The sequence below is a fragment of the Phasianus colchicus genome, chromosome 39 (assembly GCF_987193195.1).
Source record: "Phasianus colchicus chromosome 39, bPhaCol1.hap1.1, whole genome shotgun sequence".
Classification (NCBI taxonomy): Eukaryota; Metazoa; Chordata; class Aves; order Galliformes; family Phasianidae; genus Phasianus; species Phasianus colchicus.
Window position 1 is genome coordinate 2,221,887 of NC_143474.1, and position 20,909 is coordinate 2,242,795.

The 20,909-nt window shown below is 57.6% G+C and overlaps 1 protein-coding gene across 2 annotated transcripts; it reads right to left on the reverse strand.

Moving 5' to 3' along the window:
* Positions 1 to 1,021: 1,021 nt before the first annotated feature.
* TGM1 (transglutaminase 1) lies at positions 1,022 to 20,844 on the reverse strand. Of its 2 annotated transcripts, XM_090130138.1 has the most exons (15): positions 20,010 to 20,844; positions 17,971 to 18,199; positions 16,646 to 16,825; positions 15,395 to 15,658; positions 14,332 to 14,450; positions 13,024 to 13,131; positions 11,074 to 11,248; positions 8,382 to 8,520; positions 6,805 to 6,908; positions 5,866 to 5,954; positions 5,146 to 5,299; positions 4,058 to 4,336; positions 3,231 to 3,391; positions 2,335 to 2,471; positions 1,024 to 1,285 (listed from the first exon to the last, which is right to left on the reverse strand). In XM_090130138.1, exons 2-15 carry the CDS (start codon positions 18,194 to 18,196, stop codon positions 1,042 to 1,044), a joined length of 2,379 nt encoding a protein of 792 aa, XP_089986264.1. In that variant the 5' UTR covers positions 18,197 to 18,199; positions 20,010 to 20,844; the 3' UTR covers positions 1,024 to 1,041. The 2 variants fall into 2 exon arrangements, with proteins under 2 accessions (XP_089986265.1, XP_089986264.1); XM_090130139.1 differs by lacking the exons at positions 13,024 to 13,131; positions 20,010 to 20,844 and having other exon boundaries at positions 1,022 to 1,285; positions 17,971 to 18,963.
* Positions 20,845 to 20,909: the final 65 nt, after the last annotated feature.

Sequence of the window (20,909 nt, forward strand, 5' to 3'; positions counted from 1 at the left end):
CGCCGGAAGTGACGCAAGCAGCGCTACTCACCGAGATCCCGCCCCCAATGCCATACTTCCGCCCTTTCCCATTGGCTCGCGGGACGCCCAATCGCCGCGCAGCCCTTCCCGAGATCCCGCCCCCATTGCTCTACTTCCGCCCTTTCCCATTGGCTCGCGGGGCGCCCAATCCCCGCGCTCCTTTACGGAGCCATTGTGAGCAATGCGAGCCAGGGGGCGGGACGACGACGCGGCGCTTTTTGATGACGCCATGACGTGCGCCGGAAGTGGCGCTTTTCGCGTGCCAACACGTGGTGATTTGCTCCCAGTGCGACAGCGAGGCGCTCCCAGTGCTCCCAGTACCCCCCCCCCCCCCATATCACCCACCCAGTGCTCACACAGACAGACCAGTATGGCTTAGGCGCCCTCCCAGTGCTCCCAGTATAACAAAAGACGCCGCCCCCAGTGCTCCCAGTATGACGGAATGTTTAATCCCAGCGCTCCCAGTGCCGTACAGCATTGCTCCCAGTGCTCCCAGTAACACAAAACCACCGTCCCAGTGCCTCCCAGTCCGTCCCGTTCCCCTTCCAGTCTCCCCACGTCCGTCCCAGTATATCCCAGTCCCTCCCTGTCTCCCCCAGGTCCATCGCATTGACTCCAATCCTCTTCCAGTCCATCCCAGTATCTCCCAGTCCCCCCAGATCCATTCCATTCCCCCCCCAGGTCCATTCCAGCCCCCAGAAGTCCATCCCATCCCCTCCCAGTCACCCTTCCAGTCCATCCCAGTGACCTTAATCCACTCCCAGTCCATCCCAGTCCATCCCAGTCCCCATAAGTCCATCCCACCGTCATCCCAGTCCCCTCCCAGCCCATCCCAGTATCTCCCAGTCCCCCCAAATCCACTCCATCCCCTCCCAGCCCCCTCCCCAGTCCGTCCCGTTGACTCCAATCCCATCCCAGTCCCCACAAGTCCATCCCATCCCCTCCCATTCCCCTCCCAGTCCATCCCAGTGACTCCAACCCCCTCCCTGTCCACTCCAACCTCCCCTCCCCCTCCCCATTTCATCCCCCGGTGCTCCCCCCCGCCCTCGCCCCCCGGCGCCTCCCCCTCCTCCTCCTCCTGCCGTTGGATTCCCCGCTCCCCTCCACGTTGTCCCCATCGGGTCCGGGGACGGCGTCGAATTGGAGCTCTCCGTGCACCGGGCCCAGCTGGGCGCTTTCCATGGCGGCCACCAAACGACGACGGCCGGCACGGAGCGGAACCACGGGCTGACGGAGCCGCAGCGTCTGCTCCGGAGCCACCGTGCTGAGGGAGGAGAGGGGTCAGCAATGGGGGTGGGGGAGGGGGACAAGATGGCCACCAACAAGATGGCCACCCAAGCCCGAGATGGGCCGCCACCACCCAACGTGGCTGCCCAAACCCAAGATGGCCACCAACAAGATGGCCATCCCCATCCAACATGGCTGCCCAAATCCAAGATGGCCGCCACCACCCAATGTGGCTGCCCAAATCCAAGATGGCCACCAACAAGATGGCCAGCCCCACCCAACATGGCTGCCCAAATCCAAGATGGCCGCCACCACCCAACGTGGCTGCCCAAATCCAAGATGGCCACCACCACCCAACATGGCTGCCCAAATCCAACATGGCCAACAAGATGGCCAGCCCCATCCAACATGGCTGCCCAAACCCAACATGGCCACCCAAGACCCAACATGGCTGCCCAAACCCATCATGGCCACCCAAGACCCAACATGGCTGCCCAAACCCAAGATGGCCACCAACAAGATGGCTGCCACAACCCATTGGTCCCCATAGGACCTCCAGATGCCCTCCATTGGTCCCCTCCACGTGAAGCCCCGCCCCCAACCCCTCCATTGGTCCCCATAGGACCCCCGCGGCACCCCATTGGCCCCCTTGCATGTCAAGCCCCGCCCCCTCCATACGAAGCCCCGCCCCCAACCACCCCCTATTGGTCCCCATAGAAACCCCACTGCCGTCCATTGGCTCCCTCCACACGAAGCCCCGCCCCCTCCGTACGAAGCCCCGCCCCCAACCACCCCCCATTGGTCCCCATAGAAACCCCACTGCTCCCATTGGCTCCCTCCATGCAAAGCCCCACCCTCAACACCCCTCCCCCATTGGTCCCCATAGGAACCCCGCTGCCCCCCATTGGCTCCCTCCACGCGAAGCTCCGCCCCCGCCCGCCCATTGCTCCCCATAGAAACCCCGCTGCCCCCCATTGGCCCCCTCCGCACCAAGCCCCACCCCCTCCACGCAAGCTCCGCCCCCAACTCCCAATTCGTCCCCTATGTGCCAAGTCCCGCCCCCAAAGCCCCGCCATTGGTCCGCACCCGACGCTGACGGAGGCGGGGCAGGAAATCCCCGCCCCCTCCATGCGAAGCTCCGCCCCCGTCAGCTTTTGGGGCAGCGGATTCCGGAACAGAACCTGAACCGAAACCTCCTGCCCTACAACTGCGGGGCCCAGCAGCTGCGGGCACAGAGACAGAAGGGTTGTGGGGTCGGGTTTATGGGGTCGGGTTTATGGGGTTGGGTTATGGGGTTGGCTTGTGGGGTTGGCTTTATGGGGTCAGGTTGGGTTATGGGGTTGGGTTGGGTTATGGAATTGGGTTATGGGGTCGGGTTTATGGGGTTGGGTTGGGTTATGGGGTTGGGTTGTATTTGGGGGTTATGGGGTTGAATTTATAGGGTTGAGTGGATGGGGTTGGGTTTATGGGGTCGGGTTGGGTTATGGGGTCAGGTTGGGTTGTGGGATTGGCTTTATGGGATTAGGATGTGGGGTCGGGTTTATGGGGTTGGGTGGTGTTATGGGGTTGTGGGGTTGGGTTGTGGGGCTGAGTTATGCCCAGTGGGACACCCAAGGGAACCATGGGAGGACCAAGAAGGGACCCAAGGGACCCACAGAACACCCAAGGGACCCAATGGGGCACCCAAGGGAGACAGGGGGCACCCAAGGGACCCAATGGGGCACCCAAGGGACCCACGGAAGGACCAAGAGGGGACCCAAGGGACCCGATGGGGCACCGAAGGGAGACAGGGGGCACCCAAGGGACCCACTGGGCACCTAAGGGACCAGAAGGGGACCCAAAGGACCCACAGGGCACCTAAAGCACCCAATGGGGCACCCGAGGGACCCACGGAAGGACCAAGAGGGGACCCAAGGGACCCAATGGGGCACCCACGGGGGAGCACCCAGCGTGGCACCCATGGGTGCCGAGGGCAGCCGTACCGTCATGCCCAGGTCCGGGGTGCTGAGCCGCAGCCGCAGCTCCTTGGCCGCCACCTCCCCCGTCTCCTCCGCCGTCGCCGCCGCCGTCAGGCGCAGGCCGTCCTGGGAGCCCACGTGGGGGGAGTATTCGGGGTACGGCACCGCCATGCGCACCACCTCCTCTGGGGGGGGGGGACAGCGGGGTCAGGGGGGGGAGGTGGGGGGCAGAAATGGGCGATGGGGGGAGGTGGGGGGAGGTGGGGGGTCCGGGAAGGGCAAAGGGGACAATAGGGGGTCAATGGGGGGAGATGGGGGGCAGGGGAGTCCAGGGGGTCAATGGAGGGAGATGGGGGGCAGAAATGGGCAATGGGGGGAGATGGGGGGGAAATGGGGGGCAGAAATGGGCCCATATCCCTTTGGGGGTCCCATATCCCCTTTATGGAGCCACTGAGGGATCCCCGCATCCCCACCCACCCTATAGGGTCACCCGGGGGTCTTTTTGGGGTGTCACCAAGGGGTCCCAATGGTCCCATATCCCTTTAAAAGGTCCCATATCCCCTTTGAGGGTCCCATATACCCTTTGAGGGTCCCATATCCCCTTTATGGAGCCACTGAGGGATCCCAGCATCCCCATACACCCTATAGGGTCACCTGGGGGGCTTTTTGGGGTGTCACTAAGGGGTCCCAATGGTCCCATATCCCCTTTGGGGTCCCATATACCCCTTGAGGGTCCCATACACCCTTTGAGGGTCCCATATCCCCTTTATAGAGCCACTGAGGGATCCCAGCATCCCCACCCACCCTATAGGGTCACCCGGGGGGCTTTTTGGGGTGCCCCCCCCCATTACCTCCCCCCGCTTCCACCACCCTGCGGTGCTGCTCCTGTCTGAAAGGCGGCGCCGAAACCCCGGTGTAACGAAGGGCACAAAGGGACAAACGGAACCGGAGGCTTCGTGGTTCCGACCCGGAATTTCGGACCTTGACCCATAGATCCAATTCTACCCCGGCTACGGCCGGTCCCGACCCTAAAGTCAGCGTTAATTCCCCCATAGATGTGGGGCCGCGGGCTCGGGGTCGGGAACCGTGGGACGTGGCGGTGGAGACGGCGCTGCGTTCCTCGTCTGAGCCTGCAGGGGGGAGGTTGTGGGGTCAGGAGGGGTTTGGGGTCGGTGGGGTGAGGGTTGGGGGGTTTGGAGTCGGTGGGGTCTTGGTATGGGGTCTACGGGTCAGTGGGGTGAGGGTTGGGGGCTTTGGGGTCAGTGGGGTCTTGGTATGGGGTCTATGGGTCAGTGGGGTGAGGGTTGGGGGGTGTGGGGTCGGTGGGGTCTTGGTATGGGGTCTATGGGTCAATGGGTCAAGGTTATGGGGTCCTAAGTCAATGGTTGTGGGGTTTGGGGTCAGTGGGGTGAGGGTTGGGGGGTGTGGGGTCAGTGGGGTCTTGATATGGGGTCCATGGGTCAATGGGTCAAGGTTATGGGGTCCTAAGTCAATGGTTGTGGGGTTTGGGGTCGGTGGGGTGAGAGTTGGGGGGTTTGGGGTCAGTGGGGTCATGGTATATGGGGGCTCCTATGGGGGTCGTTTGGGATCTCATAGGGGCTGCTATGGGGGTCCCTTGGGGGTCCCATGGGGGTCCTTTGGGGTCCAATAGGGGCTGCTATGGGGGTCCCATGGGTGTCTTTTGGGGTCCCATAGGGGCTGTTATGGGGGCTGCTGTGGGGGTCCCATGGGGGTCTTTTGGGGTCCAATAGGGGCTGTTATGGGGGCTGCTGTGGGGGTCCCTTGGGGGTCTTTTGGGGTCCCATAGGGGCTGCTGTGGGGGTCCCTTGGGAGTCCCATGGGTGTCTTTTGGGGTCCCATAGGGGCTGCTATGGGGCTGCAGTGGGGGTCCCATGGGGTCCCTTGGGGCTGCCATGGGGCACGGCGAGGCAGCGCAGACCCTCGGGGTGCTTGTAGAGGTGCGTGATGTCGATGCGGGCGGGCGAGCGCGGCCCCACGGTGCTGATGCGGCGCCCGATGGCCCCTTCCTCCACGTGGACGATGGCGAAGGCCCCGTTGCCCTTCCGCTGCCAGTACACCTTGTCGCTGTTCACCTTAACGAGGAGGACCTCGTTAGCGCCGGGACTCGTTAAGCAGCCCACCGACGGGGCGGGCTCGCTTGGAGGCGCAGCCCCTTTAAGAGAAGCCCCGCCCCCTTGGTGTAAACCACGCCCCCCCCTTTTGTATCGAGCCCCGCCCCCTTGAATTCGAAGCGCGGTCCCTTTAAGACGAGCCCCGCCCCCTTGGTATAACCACGCCTATAATCACGTGGAGCCCCGCCCCCTCGTGGCTAAGCCCCGCCCCCTGCCTTAAGCCCCCACTCCCTTGTTGGAAAAGTGCGGGCCCTTTAAGACAAGCCCCGCCCCTTTATTAAGCCCCGCCCCCTTGAGCGCCTCCGTTTAAACCCCGCCCACTTTAAGCGCCGCTCCATCTAAAATCCCCGCCCCCTTACAGTAGCCCTCCTTCAAGCCCCGCCCCTTTGTTAAGCCCCACCCCCTTTTAAAACCCCGCCCCTCCGTTTAAACCCCGCCTGCTTTAAAGCCCCATTTAAAGCCCCGCCCCCTTTGCTAAGCCCCGCCCCCTTTGCTAAGCCCCGCCCCCTTTGCTAAGCCCCGCCCACCTCTGCGAAGACGAAGGCGGTGTCGTACTTGAGGAACACCTCCCCGTTCCTCACGGCGGTGACGGAGCACGGCCCGCAGCAGAACAGCCCTGAGCACCAGTACGGACCAGTACGGACCAGTACGGACCAGTACCGACCGCCACAACCCCTCACAACCGATACAACCCCGTCCCAACCAGTCCAACCCAGTATGGACCAGTATAACCCAGCATGGACCACTTCAACCCAGTATGACCCAGTATCTACCAGTATAACCCAGTATGACCCAGTATGGACCAGTATAACCCAGTATGGACCACTCCAACCCATCCCAACCCAATCCCAACCAATCCAACCCAGTATAACCCAGTATGGACCAGTCCAACCCAGTACAGACCACTCCAACCCAGTATGACCCAGTATGACCCAGTATGGACCAGTATGGACCAGTATGGACCAGTATGGACCAGTATGGGCCACTCCAACCCAGTATAACCCAGTGTGGACCAGTATGGACCACTCCAACCCAGTATGACCCAGTATGACCCAGTATGGACCAGTATGGACCAGTATGGACCAGTCCGACCCAGTATGGGCCACTCCAACCCAGTATAACCCAGTATCAACCAGTATGGACCAGTATGGACCATTCCAATCCATCCCAACCCAATCCCCATCAATCCAACCCAGTATAACCCAGTATGGACCAGTATGGACCACTCCAACCCAGTATGACCCAGTATGACCCAGTATGGACCAGTCCGACCCAGTATGGGCCACTCCAACCCAGTATAACCCAGTGTGGACCACTCCAACCCAGTATAACCCAGTATCAACCAGTATGGACCACTCCAACCCATCCCAACCCAATCCCAACCGACCCGACCCAGCCCAACCCAGCCCAAGCAGTACAGCCCAGTCCCCCCAGTGCAGCCCAGTATAAACCAGTACGCCCAGTACCGCTGCTGGTCTCCTGCGGGGTGGCATCCACCACCTGCCAGCCGTCGTAGCCGTCGGGCAGATCGGGGCGCCGCATCCAGCAGTCGTTCCAGACGTGGAAGTTCCTTAGGGGGGGGAGAAAGAGAGAGAGAGAACGATGTGGGGTGGTGATGGGGGGCCTGCGGGGCTCTATGGGGTGATATGGGGTCACTGTGGGGTGTCTATGGGGTTCCTATGGGGCTCTATGGGGCTCGATAGGTCTCCATGGGGCTCTATGGGGTCACTATGGAGTGTCTATGGGGTCCCTGTGGGTCTCTATGGGGCTCTACGGGGTCCCTATGGGGCTCTATGGATCTCTATGGGTCCCAATGGGTCTCTACGGGTTTTTATGGGGTCTCTATGGGTCCCTATAGGTCTCTATGGGGTCCGTATGGGGCTCTATGGATCTCTATGGATCCCAATGGGTCTCTATGGGTTTCTATGGGGTCCCTATGGGGCTCTAGGGGGTCCCTATGGGGCTCTAGGGGGTCCCTATGGGGCTCTATGGATCTCTATGGGTCCCAATGGGTCACTATGGGTTTTTGTGGGGTCTCTATGGGTCCCTATGGGGTCCCTATGGGGCTCTATGGGGCTCTATGGGGCTCTATGAGGTCTCTATGGATCCCTATGGGTCCCCATGTGCCCCTATGGCTCTCTATGGCTCCCTATGTGTCCCTATAGGTCTCTATGGGTCCCTATGGGTCCCCATGTGTCCCTATGGGTCCCTATGGGTCCCCGTGTGTCCCTTTGGGTTGCTATGGGTCCCAATGTCTACCTACGGCTCCCTATATGTCCCTATGTGTCCCTATGGATCCCCATGGGTTCCTATGGCTCCTTATGGCTCCCTACACGTCCCTATGCATCCCTTAGTGCCTCCATGTGTCCCCATGGGTTCCTATGGCTCCCAATGGCTCCATATGGCTCCCTATACGCCCCTATGTATCCCTATGGGTCCCCATGTGTCCCCATGGGTTCCTATGGCTCCCATTGGCTCCGTATGGCTCCCTATATGTCCCTATGTGTCCCTATGGGTCCCCATGTGTCCCCATGGGTTCCTATGGCTCCCAATGGCTCCGTATGGCTCCCTATATGCCCCTATGTATCCCTATGGGTCCCCATGTGTCCCCATGGGTTCCTATGGGTCCCAATGGCTCCTTATGGCTCCCTATATGTCCCTATGCATCCCTTAGTGCCTCCATGTGTCCCCATGGGTTCCTATGGGTCCCAATGGCTCCTTATGGCTCCCTATATGTCCCTATGCATCCCTTAGTGCCCCCATGTGTCCCCATGGGTTCCTATGGCTCCCAATGGCTCCTTATGGCTCCCTATGCATCCCTATGTGTCCCTATGGATCCCCATGGGTTCCTATGTCTCCCAATGGCTCCTTATGGCTCCCTATGCATCCCTATGTGTCCCCATGTGTCCCCATGGGTTCCTATGGCTCCCAATGGCTCCGTATGGCTCCCTATGTGACCCTACGCGTCCCTACGTGTTTCCACGGCTCCCTTTGTGTCCCCCCGGCTCCCAGCCGCCCCCCCCGTGCCCCCGCGGCCCGGTACCAGACGGAGTCGGTGTTGAGGCGCTCGAGGGGCTTCATGTTCTCGTCGAAGTAGATGTCGGTGGTCAGCGACACGTCGGTGTCGTGCGCCGAGTTGTAGTTGGTCACCGTGCGCGTCGGGATCCCCAGGCAGCGCAGCACTGCGGGGCGCGGTGCCGTCAGCCGCCGCCAGGGGGAGCCCGCCGGAAGAGAGAGAGAGGCGGAACGTAGAGAGGCCGTAGAGGGACCGCGGAGGTACCATAGAGATGGCATAGGGAGAGAGGAGGGAGACCATAGAGAGCGCGCAGGGGCGCCGTAGGGACGCATGGAGACGCATAGGGGCACGTAGGGACACACAGGGACACATAGGGACACATAGGGACACATAGAGACCCCAGAGGGACACATAGGGACACATAGGAACACACAGGGACACATAGAAACCCATAGGGACACATAAGGACCCATAGGGACCCACAGAAACCCATAGAGACCTATAAGGACATGTGGGGACCCATAGGGACACATAGAGACCCATAGGGAGCCATAGAGTCCCATAGAGACACCATAGAAACCAATAGGGGCCAATAGGGACCCCATAGGGACCATAGAGACCCCATAGAGACCCCACAGAGACCCATGGGGACCCATACACACACATAGGGACCCATAGAGCCCCACAGAGACCCCATAGAGACCCACAGAGACCCCATAGAGCCCCATAGGGACCCACAGAGGCCCCACAGGGACCCCATAGAGCCCCATTGAGACCCACAGAGACCCCATAGACACCCATAGGGACCCACAGAGACCCCATAGACACCCATAGGGACGGACCCACAGAGACCCACAGAGGCCCCACAGAGCCCCATAGGGACCCACAGAGACCCCATAGAGCCCCACAGAGCCCCATAGGGACCCACAGAGACCCCATAGACACCCATAGGGACCCATAGAGACCCACAGAGGCCCCACAAAGCCCCATAGGGACCCACAGAGACCCATAGGTACCCCACAGAGACCCCATAGGGACCCACTGAGACCCACAGAGACCCCATAGACACCCATAGACACCCATAGGGACCCACAGAGACCCCATAGAGCCCCATTGAGACCCCATAGAGACCCCATAGAGCCCCATAAGGACCCCATAAGGACCCACAGAGACCCCATAGAGCCCCACTGAGACCCACAGAGACCCCATAGACACCCATAGGAACCCATAGGGACCCACAGAGGCCCCACAGAGACCCCGTAGACACCCATAGGGACCCACAGAGGCCCTACAGAGCCCCATAGGGACCCACAGAGGCCCTACAGAGCCCCATAGGGACCCATAGAGACCCACAGAGGCCCCACAGAGCCCCATAGAGCCCCATAGGGACCCCATAAGAACCCACAGAGACCCATAGGGACCCATAGAGCCCCATTGAGACCCACAGAGACCCCATAGACACCCATAGGGATGCACAGAGACCCCACAGACACCCACAGAGCCCCATAGGGACCCACAGAGACCCCATAGGGACCCCACAGAGCCCCCATAGAGCCCCCATAGAGCCCCATTGAGACCCCATAGACACCCATAGGGACCCATGGAGACCCACAGAGCCCCACAGAGCCCCATAGGGACCCACAGAGACCCCATAGACACCCACAGAGGCCCCACAGAGCCCCATAGGGACCCACAGAGACCCACAGAGCCCCATAGGGACCCACAGAGACTCCATAGAGCCCCACAGAGACCCCATAGACACCCATAGACACCCACAGAGACCCACAGAGGCCCCATAGAGCCCCACAGAGACCCCATAGGGACCCCACAGAGACCCCATAGAGCCCCACTGAGACCCACAGAGACCCCATAGACACCCATAGGAACCCATAGGGACCCACAGAGGCCCCACAGAGCCCCATAGGGACCCACAGAGGCCCCACAGAGACCCCGTAGACACCCATAGGGACCCACAGAGGCCCTACAGAGCCCCATAGGGACCCACAGAGTCCCCATAGACACCCATAGGGACCCACAGAGACCCCATAGAACCCATAGGGACCCATAAAGTCCCACAGAAACCCCATAGGGACCCACAGAGACCCCACAGACACCCATAGACACCCACAGAGACCCACAGAGGCCCCACAGAGCCCCATAGGGACCCACAGAGACCCCATAGACACCCATAGGGACCCATAGGTACCCCACAGAGACCCCATAGGGACCCATTGAGACCCCATAGACACCCATAGACACCCATAGGGACCCACAGAGACCCCATAGAGCCCCATAGGTACCCCATAGAGACCCCATAGAGCCCCATAGGGACCCCATAAGAACCCACAGAGACCCATAGGGACCCCACAGAGGCCCTACAGAGCCCCATAGGGACCCACAGAGACCCCATAGACACCCATAGGAACCCATAGAGACCCACAGAGGCCCCACAGAGCCCCATAGGGACCCACAGAGGCCCCACAGAGACCCCGTAGACACCCATAGGGACCCACAGAGGCCCTACAGAGCCCCATAGGGACCCACAGAGACCCCATAGAACCCATAGGGACCCATAAAGTCTCACAGAAACCCCATAGGGACCCACAGAGACCCCACAGACACCCATAGACACCCACAGAGACCCACAGAGGCCCCACAGATCCCCACAGAGCCCCATAGGGACCCCCCAGACCCCCCCCTCCCCAGCCCCCCTGGTTACCGGTGGTGACGACGCCGGCGAACACCCAGCACTGGCCGTATCTGACCGGGGCCCCGCCGCGATGGTAGGCACGCAGGATCTCCACGGAGCCGGCCCAGGCAGAGGGGTTGGTGCCCTGGCTGTAATCCCCAGTCCAGTTCCCAACCAGAACCCCGTTGTCGTCCAGGGAGTTCACCTGTGGGGTGGGAAATGGGGTGAGGAGGGACAGAATTTGGGGGGGGGTGGGAGAGTGGGCATGAAGTGCTGTGAAAATGGCTGCAGACATCCATAAGTACCCCAAAATAGCCCCAAAATATCCCCAAAGACCCTAAATATGCCCAGAATACCCCCAAAATACCCATAGACACCCTTAAGTACCCTCAGATATCCCAAAAATACCCACAGACACCCCTAAGTACCCCAAAATACCCACAAAATATCCCCAAAGACCCCTAAATATGCCCAGAATACCCCCAAAATACCCACAGACATCCCTAAGTACCCCAAAATACCCCCAAAATATCCCCAAAGACCCTAAATATGCTCAGAATACCCCCAAAATACCCACAGACATCCCTAAGTACCCCAAAATACCCCCAAAATATCCCCAAAGACCCTAAATATGCTCAGAATACCCCCAAAATACCCACAGACATCCCTAAGTACCCCAAAATACCCCCAAAATATCCCCAAAGACCCTAAATATGCCCAGAATACCCCAAAAATACCCACAGACACCCCTAAGAACCCTCAGATATCCCAAAAATACCCACAGAAACCCCTTAATTCCCTCCAGAATGCCCCCAAAGTGCCCACAGACACCCCTAAATGCCCCCCAAAATACCCCTAAAGTACCCAAAGACACCCCTAAAAACCCTGAGAATACCCACAAAATACCCACAGACACCCCCCCCAAAAAAAAACCCTCAAAAAACCCCAAAAATCCCCCCAAAAAAACACTAAAAATCCCTAAAAATGCCCCAAAATTCCACCAAACCCCCCAAAATCCCCCCAAGAATCCATAAAAATCCCAAAAAAAATCCCCAAAACGTCCCCCCAAAATTTCAAAGCATCCCCCAAAAATGCCCCCCCAAAATACCCCACAAAATCCCCACAGAATCCCTAAAAATCCCCAAAAAATCCCCCCAAACCCCCAAAAATCCCAAAAAATCCCCCCAAAATCTCCAGAAATGCCCCCAAAATTTCAAAAAATCCCATAAAATGTACCCAAAAAACCCCAATACACCCAAAAATCCCAACCCTCCACAAAAAGCCCAAAATTACCCCCAAAATCCCTAAAAATCCCCCCAAAATCTCCAGAAATCCCAACATTTCAAAAAATTCCAAAAAATGCACCCCAAAAAAAACCCCAAAACACCCCAAAATTCCCAACTCTCCCCAAAAAGCCCCAAATTGCCCCCCAAATCCCCCCAAAATCTCCTGAAATGCCCCCAAAATTTCAAAAAATCCCAAAAAAAAACGCCAAAAAACTCCAAAACACCCCAAAAATCCCAATTCTCCCCAAAAAGCCCAAAATTACCCCCCAAATCCCCCCAAAGGTCCCCAAAAAATCTCCAAAAATCCCCCCAAAATTTCAAAAAACCCCAAAACACCCCAAAAATCCCAACCCTCCCCAAAAAGCCCAAAATTACCCCCAAAATCCCCACAAAATTCCCCACAAAATCTCCAAAATTCCCCCAAAATTTCAAAAAATCCCAAAAAATGCCCCCCCAAAAAACCCCCAAAATCCCAACCCTCCCCAAAATCCCCCAAATCCCCCCAAAAAATCCCCAAAAACCTGAAAAAGAAAACATTTAAACAATGCCCCCTTAAATCCAGCCCCAAAAAACACAGAACCAACCCCCAGCCCCACCCCAAATCCCCCAAATCCCCCCCAGCCCCTCCCCCCCCCTCCCCCCCCCCCGATCCCAGATTTGCCCAAAACCGCCGTTTTTTCCCCCAAAATCTCACCATGGCCGACACGACCCTGGCCACCATCACAGGATCCCCCCTGGCGCTGTGGGGCATCCGGCGCCGGTCCAAAATGGCCAGGCAGGCATCCAGAACCCCTGCGTCAAACTGACCCAAAAAACCCCAAATTCACCCCAAAATTCACATCCCAAAACCGCCCCGATAAAAAACCCCGAATTTCCGACCCCAAAAAACCCCAAATTTGCCCCAAAATCCAACAAATCTCCACCCCCAAAGCCCCCTCTGTCCATCGTAAAAAACCCACATTTCTGACCCCAAAAGCCCCAAATTTCTGACCCAAAATCCCTCAAATTCACCCCAAAATTCACATCCCCAAACCGCCCAGCCATCCATCACAAAAAAACCCAAATTTCTGACCCAAAATCCCACAAATTCACCCCAAAACCCACAGGCCGCAAACCACCCCCCATCCATCAGAAAAAAAACAAGTTTCTGACCCCAAAACCCCCAAATTCCAACCCCAAAATCCCTCAAATTCACCCCAAAATCCACATCCCCAAACCGCCCCGATAAAAAACCCCGAATTTCCGACCCAAAAAACCCCAAATTTGCCCCAAAATCCCCCAAATTTCCACCCCCAAAGCCCCCTCTGTCTATCGTAAAAAACCCACATTTCTGACCCCCAAACCCCAAATTTCTGACCCAAAAACCCCCAAATTCACTCCAAAATTCACCACCCCAAACATTTTAGGGCCAAACCTTCAAATTTTGGGGTCAAACCATTGAAATTTGGGATCAAATCTTGGAATTTTGGGGTCAAACCTTCGAATTTTGGGGTCAAGTCTTCGAATTTTGGAGCCAAATCTCCACATTTTGAGGCCCAAACCTCCAAATTTTGGTCCCAAACCTTCAAATTTTGGGGTCAAACCTTTGAAATTTGGGATCAAATCTGAATTTTGGGGTCAAACCTCCAAATTTTGGGATCAAACCCTTCACATTTTGGGGTCAAATCTTGGAATTTTGGGGTCAAACCTTCGAATTTTGGGGCCAAATCTCCACATTTTGGGGCCCAAACCTCCAAACTTTTGTCCCAAACCTTCAAATTTTGGGGTCAAACCTCCAAATTTTGGGATCAAACTCTTCAGATTTTGGGGTCAAATCTTGGGATTTTGGGTTTAAACCCTTCACACTTTGGGGCCAAATCTCCACATTTTCAGATCAAAAACTTCAAATTTTGGGGTGAAACCTTCAAATTTTGGGGTCAAATCCCCCCACGTTGGGGCCAAACCCCCCCCGCCTTTTCCCTCCCCACCCATTTTGGGGTGAATTTGGGGGATTTTGGGGTACCTGCCCATAATTCCATGATCTCTCTGCAATCTGCTCCTCCGTCCCATAGAAGATGCGCCCGGTCTCGTTAAGCACGTACTCATTAAGGTCGTTAATTTGCTCCATGTACACCCCATCCTCTGCACGGGGTTTGGGGGAGAAAACACCAAAAAGAAGCAGATTTGGGTCAGACGTGCCAAAAAAAAATCGCTACTTTTGCTCAAAAAGCCCCAAAATGGGCGAATTTCACCCCGATCTGAGACCCAAAATCACCGCTTTTCACCCCAAGCTGCCCCGATCCCCCTCTTTTTTGCTCCTATTTCCCCACTTTCTGCCCCAAATTGCCCCAAATCCCCATTTTTTTGCTCCTAAATCCCCGTTTCCAACCCCAAAATGCCCATTTGTTACTAAATTCCCATTTTTTTCCCCACAAATCCCCATTTTTCCCCCCCAAATTGCCCAGTTTCCCTCCATTTCCCCCAAACCCCCCATTTTCCCCCCAAATATCCCCAATTTCCCTCCTTTTCCCCCAAAATTGCCCCAAATCCCATTTTTCCTCCCCAAATCCCATTTTTTCCCCCAATTACCCACTTTTCCTCCCCAATTTCCCCTTTTCACCCCAAATTACCCAAAATCCCCACTTTCCCCCCAAAATCCCAATTTTCCCCCCATTCCCCCCATTTCCCACCCAAAATCCCAGTTATTCCCCCCAAAATCCCCATTTTCCCCCCAATTCCTCACTTACCTCCCAAATCCCCAATTTTCCCGCCAAAATCCCCAATTTTCCTGCCAAAATCCCCATTTTCCCCCAAAATCCCCCAATTTCCCCCAAAATCCCCCCAAAATCCCCATTTTCCCGCCAAAATCCCCAATTTTCCCGCCAAAATCCCCATTTTCCCCCCAAATCCCCCATTTTCCCGCCAAATCCCCCATTTTCCAGCCAAAAACCCCCATTTTCCCGCCAAATCCCCCATTTTCCCGCCAAAACCGCCAAATCCCCCATTTTCCCGCCAAAACCCCCCCATTTCCCCCCCCCCCCCCCCCCCGCACTGCCCGCTCCCGCCGTGCCGCGCCCCAAACCCACCCTGACACCAGGGGTTGAACAGCACGATGACGTCGTCGCCGTCGTTGAACGGCGCCCCGAATTCCCCGGCGCCCGTCCTGGTTTTGACGCTCACTCGGTACCGACCAATAGGAGCGTCCGGAGGGGACGAGAGGCGGAGACGGAGGGCGGGACTTCCGGTCGCCTCCTCCCCTTCTTCTTCCGGTTCCGCCGTCCAACCCGTGGCCGAGGTTTCGCCCAATGGGATGAGGACGTGCGTGCCTTTGGCCACCTGGGGGGTGGGGCCTGAAGGGGGGGGGGGGGCACGCACACCTGTGACGTCATGGCGCCCCCGTGACGTCACAACATCCCCCCATTACCCCCCCATATCCCCCCCATATCCCCCCACACCCCTTAATTAACACCCCCATCCCTTAATTAACCAATTCACACCCCCCATACCCCCCCATATTCCCCTCATATCCCCTCATATCCCCCCCACATCCCCCCCACACCCCTTAATTAACACCCCCGTCCCTTAATTAACCATTTCACACCCCCCATACCCCCCCATACCCCCCCATTTCCCCCCCCACACCCCTTAATTAACACCCTCATCTCTTAATTAACCAATTCACACCCCCATACCCCCCCATATCCCCCGATATCCCCTCATATCCCCCCCATATTTCCCCCACACCCCTTAATTAACACCCCCATCCCTTAATTAACCGTTTCACACCCCCCATGCCCCCCCATACTCCCCCCATATCCCCCCATATTCCCCCCATATCCCCTCATATCCCCCTATTTCCCCCCATTTCCCCCCACACACCCCTTAATTAACACCCCCATCCCTTAATTAACCATTTCACCCCCCCATACCCCCCCATATCCCCTCATATCCCCCCCATATCCCCCCATACCCCCCCATATCCCCCCATATCCCCCTATTTCCCCCCATTTCCCCCCCACACCCCTTAATTAACGCCCTCATCTCTTAATTAACCAATTCACACCCCCATACCCCCCCATACCCCCCCCATATCCCCCCATATTCCCCCCATATCCCCTCATATCCCCCTATTTCCCCCCATATCCCCCCCACACCCCTTAATTAACACCCCCATCCCTTAATTAATCAATTCACACCCCCATACCCCCCCATATCCCCCCACACCCCCCTCATTCCCCCCCTTTCCAAACACCGCCTTCATCAACCCCCCGCAAATCCACCCCCCCCTCCTCCCCGCCTCCCCCCCTTCCCGAACCCCTTAATTAAGGCTAATTAACCCAGCAGCAGCTCCACGCAGAGGCTGTCGTCGTCGGGGTCGAAGGGCCGAGGCAGGAGGACCCTGATGTGGAAGGGCTGCCCCCTGCGGACCACCATGTTGGGGGAGGAGAAGTCGGCCGTGTGGTGGGCGATGCGGTCGGCCCTTGAACCCACAACCAAACCTCGGGGGACCAGCAGGCCTGGGGGGGGGGGGGGAGGGGGAAGAGGGGTGTTGAGACCCCCAAAAATGGAAGATTTGACCCCGAAAATGGGGTCGGGGGGCTTCAGTTCCCTTTTGGGAGGGTGAAAATAGAGAAAAATGGGTTTGGGGGGGGCTCGAAACCGACATTTCTGACACAGCGGGGTCGAACTGGGGGGTTTTGGCCCCCAAGATTTGTAGGTTTGACCTCAAAATGGCAGTTTTTCCCTTAAAATGGCACTTTTTGCCCCAAAATGGGGATACTGGGAGGGCCTTAAATGCCATTTATTTACAAAAACCCCGAAACGACCCTTTTGGGGGGCCTTGAAACCGACATTTCTGTCGTTGTGAGACTGAAAATTGTGATTTTTGCCCCAAAATTGGCAGTCTGACCCCAAAATCGGCACTTTTTACCCCAAAATGAGGACACTGAAGAGGAATATCGGGGTCTTAAGACCCATTCATTTACAAAACCCCCCCAAAAAACCCTTCTGGGGGGCCTTGAAACAGACATTTCTGCTGTTGTGAGATGGAAATGGATGGTTTTTACCCCCAAATAGGCACATTTTACCCCAAAACTGCACTTTTTACCCCAAAATCAGGATGCTGGGGGGGCCTTAAATCCCATTCATTTAAAAAAAAAAAATGACCCCTTTGGGGGAGCCTGAAAACCAACATTTCTGTTGTTGTGATACAGAAATTGGTGGGTTTTGCCTCAAAATCTACAGTTCTGACCCCCAAACTGCACTTTTTACCCCAAAATCAGGGTGGGGGGAGCAATACTGGGGAGGGGGGGGCTTTGATCCCTGAAATTGCCCCTTGGAAAGGGTTGAAATCCCTAAAAATGCCCTTTTAGGGGGGCCTCGAAACCGACATTTCTATCATCTCGTGGCTGAAATCGGTGGTTTTCACCCCAAATTTAGCACTTCTGCCCCCAAAACTGCACTTTTTACCCCAAAATGAGGACGTGCCATAGAAGGGAGAGGGGGCAGAATGAAAGACGCCCCCCCCCAACCCCAAATCCAGCCTTCAAAACCCCATTTCTTAGATCCGGGGTGCCCCGAAACCGTCGTTTTTCCTCTCGAAATCCCATTTTCGGGGGGATTTTTTTGCCTTAAATCCCATTTTTTCACCCCGAAAACTCACCCGGCCTCAAAGCTTGGGGGGGTCTTCGTCCCGGCACCTCTCCTGGGGGGGGGTCCCAATCCTCACGGCCGCGCCGACAGCACCCACAGCACCCGCAGCACCCGCCCAGCCGGCGCCAAAAGGAGGGCCTGGGTCTGGGGGGGGGGGCTGGGGAAGGAGACCCCCGCATACGGAAACTGGCTGCGGCCCAACGGCCCGGGTCCAGGCGGGGGTCGGCGTCCGGCATGGCCTGCGGGCCAGTATGGACCAGTATGGACCAGTATGGACCAGTATGCACCAGTATGCACCAGTATGCGCCAGTATGCGCCAGTATGGAGCAGCATTGGAATGGTGTGGACCAGTAAGGACCAGTAAGGACCAGTATGGACCAGTATGGACCATAGGGACCAGTAGGACCAGTAGGGAAAATAAGGACCAGTAGGGACCAGTATGGAACAGTAGAGACTGGTAGGGGCCATAGGGACCAGTATAGACCAGTATGGACCAGTAGGGACCAGTAGGGACCAATATGGACCAGTATGAGTACAGACCAGTAAGGACCAGTAAGGACCAGTAGGGACCAATAGGGACAGGTAGGGACAGGTATAGACCGTAAGGACCAGTATGGACCAGTAGGAACCAGTATAGACCATAAGGACTGGTAGGGACCAGTATGGACCAGTAAGGACCAGTAGAGACCAGTATGGAACAGAATGGACCAGTATAGACTGGTGGGAACCAGTATAGACCAGTATGAGTACAAACCAGTAAGGACCAGTATGGACCACTAAGGACCAGTATGGACCAGTATGGACAGGTAGGGACTGGTTCACCCAGTATGGCCCAGTAACACCCCAGTTCCCCCCAGTACAGCCCAGTTCCTCCCAGTACAGCCCAGTATCCCCCCAGTACTCCCCCAATTCCCCCCAGTTCCTCCCAGTACAGCCCAGTATCCCCCCAGTACTCCCCCAATTCCCCCCAGTTCCTCCCAGTATAGCCCAGTTCCCCCCAGTATAACACCCCCCCCCCCCCAGCACAGCCCCAGTGCAGCCCCATAGCCCCTCCCAGTCCCTCCCAGTCCCTCCCAGTCCCTCAGGCTCACTGGTCCAGGCCCGCCCGAGCCGCTCCCCCCGCCAGACCAGTTCCCCCAGTTCGCCCGCCGCCCCCTCCCAGTGCTCCCAGTAAGGCTCCAGCGGCCCTCCCAGTGACCCCCTGTAACCCCCCCCCCAGTGCTCCCAGTAACTCCCAGTAAATCAAACTGCCTCCCCTCCCAGGAACTCCCAGGAACCCCTCTGGGTCCTCCCAGTTTGCCCAGTATCCACCACGAGGTCCTCCCAGTAACCCCTCCCAGTGCTCCCAGTCCTCCCAGTAACCCCCTCTGAGTCCTCCCAGTCCTCCCAGTTCCCCCTCCCAGTTCCCCCAGTGCTCCCAGTAACCCTTCTGAGTCCTCCCAGTCACCCCTCCCAGTGCTCCCAGTTCCCCCTCCCAGTGCTCCCAGTTCTCCCAGTAACCCCCTCTGATTCCTCCCAGTTCTCCCAGTCACCCCTCCCAGTCCTCCCAGTTCCCCCTGTAAGTCCTCCCAGTCCTCCCAGTAACCCCCCATGAGTCCTCCCACTTCTCCCAGTCACCCCTCCCAGTCCTCCCAGTGGTTCCAGTAAGTCCCAGTGCTCCCAGTTCCCCCTCTAAGTCCTCCCAGTCCTCCCAGTAACCCCCCCTGAGTCCTCCCAGTTCTCCCAGTCACCCCTCCCAGTCATTCCAGTAAGTCCCAGTGCTCCCAGTTTGCCCAGTATCCACCACGAGGTCCTCCCAGTAACTTCAGTTCTCCCCTCCCAGTGCTCCCAGTTTACCCAGTAACCCTCTCTGAATCCTCCCAGTCTTCCCAGTAACCCCTCCCAGGGCTCCCAGTTTGCCCAGTAAGCCCCTCTGTGTCCTCCCAGTGCTCCCAGTAACCCGATTAACCCCTCCCAGTGCTCCCAGTGCCCCCCAGCTCCCAGTGCTCCCAGTGACCCCAGTAACCCTTCCCAGTGCCTCCCAGTTCCCCCTCCCAGTGCCCCCATTACCTCTCCCAGTGCTCCCAGTGCTCTCCTCTCACTGGTGCCCGTGGCTTTAGGGGAGGGGGTGTGGCTTGGGAGAGGAAGGGGGCGTGGCCTCCCTTTAGCCCCGCCCCCTCCATTGCCCCACGCTTGGTTGCAGCTCACTATGTTGCAAGAGGAAGCTTATGGGGCGGGGCGGCAGCTCACTATGTGGCAAGGTCTGAATGGGAGGGGCGGCTCACTTTCTGGCAGGAGGGGCTCAACAGGGCTGAGCGGCGGCTCTGTATGTGGCAAGAGGAACCCCCAGGGGTGGGGAGAAGGCTCACAATGTGGCAAGGGTCTACGGCCCATTCTATGGCAAGGGGGTGCTGTGGGATGGAGCAATGGCTCTCTTTCTGGCAGGCGCACACTATCTGGCAAGCAGATCCAGTTGGGGGATCATTATGTGGCAAGAAGAATCCTATGGGGTGGGGCAGTGGCTCTCTATGTGGCAGGGGGATGAGGCAATGGCTCCCTATCTGGCAAAGAGCGATGGCTCCTTTTATGGTAAGGCTCACTATCTGGCAAGGAAACATAAATAGGTCTGAAGCACGGCTCTTTTTCTGGCAAGGGGAGCAATATGGGCAGGGCAGTGGCTCACAATGTGGCAAAGGAGCCCTAAGGGTACGGGACCAAGCAATGGCTCACGATGTGGCAGTGGGTCATTATGGGATGGCGCAACGGCTCTTTTTCTGGTGTGGGGGGGGGGGGCTGAAACTCACTATATGGCAGAGAGATCCAATAGAGCAAAGCAACGGCTCACTTTCTGGCAGGGTGACTTCTCGGTCACTCTTTCGCAACCTTTCCCTGCAGGGTGGGGCAGTGGCTCACTATTAGGCAAAGGCGTGGCTGCAGGGAAGGGCTGGGAGCTCACTATTTGGCAGGGCG

Coding starts and splice junctions, on each gene's coding strand:
- TGM1 (XM_090130138.1), bottom strand. CDS start 18,196: ATGCCGGACGCCGACCCCCGCCTGGACCCGGGCCGTTGGGCCGCAGCC. Junction 11,249..13,023: donor CCAGGGTCGTGTCGGCCATG/GTGAGATTTTGG, acceptor CCCACCCCACAG/GTGAACTCCCTGGACGACAA. Junction 8,521..11,073: donor CGCCGGCGTCGTCACCACCG/GTAACCAGGGGG, acceptor CGCGCCCCGCAG/TGCTGCGCTGCCTGGGGATC.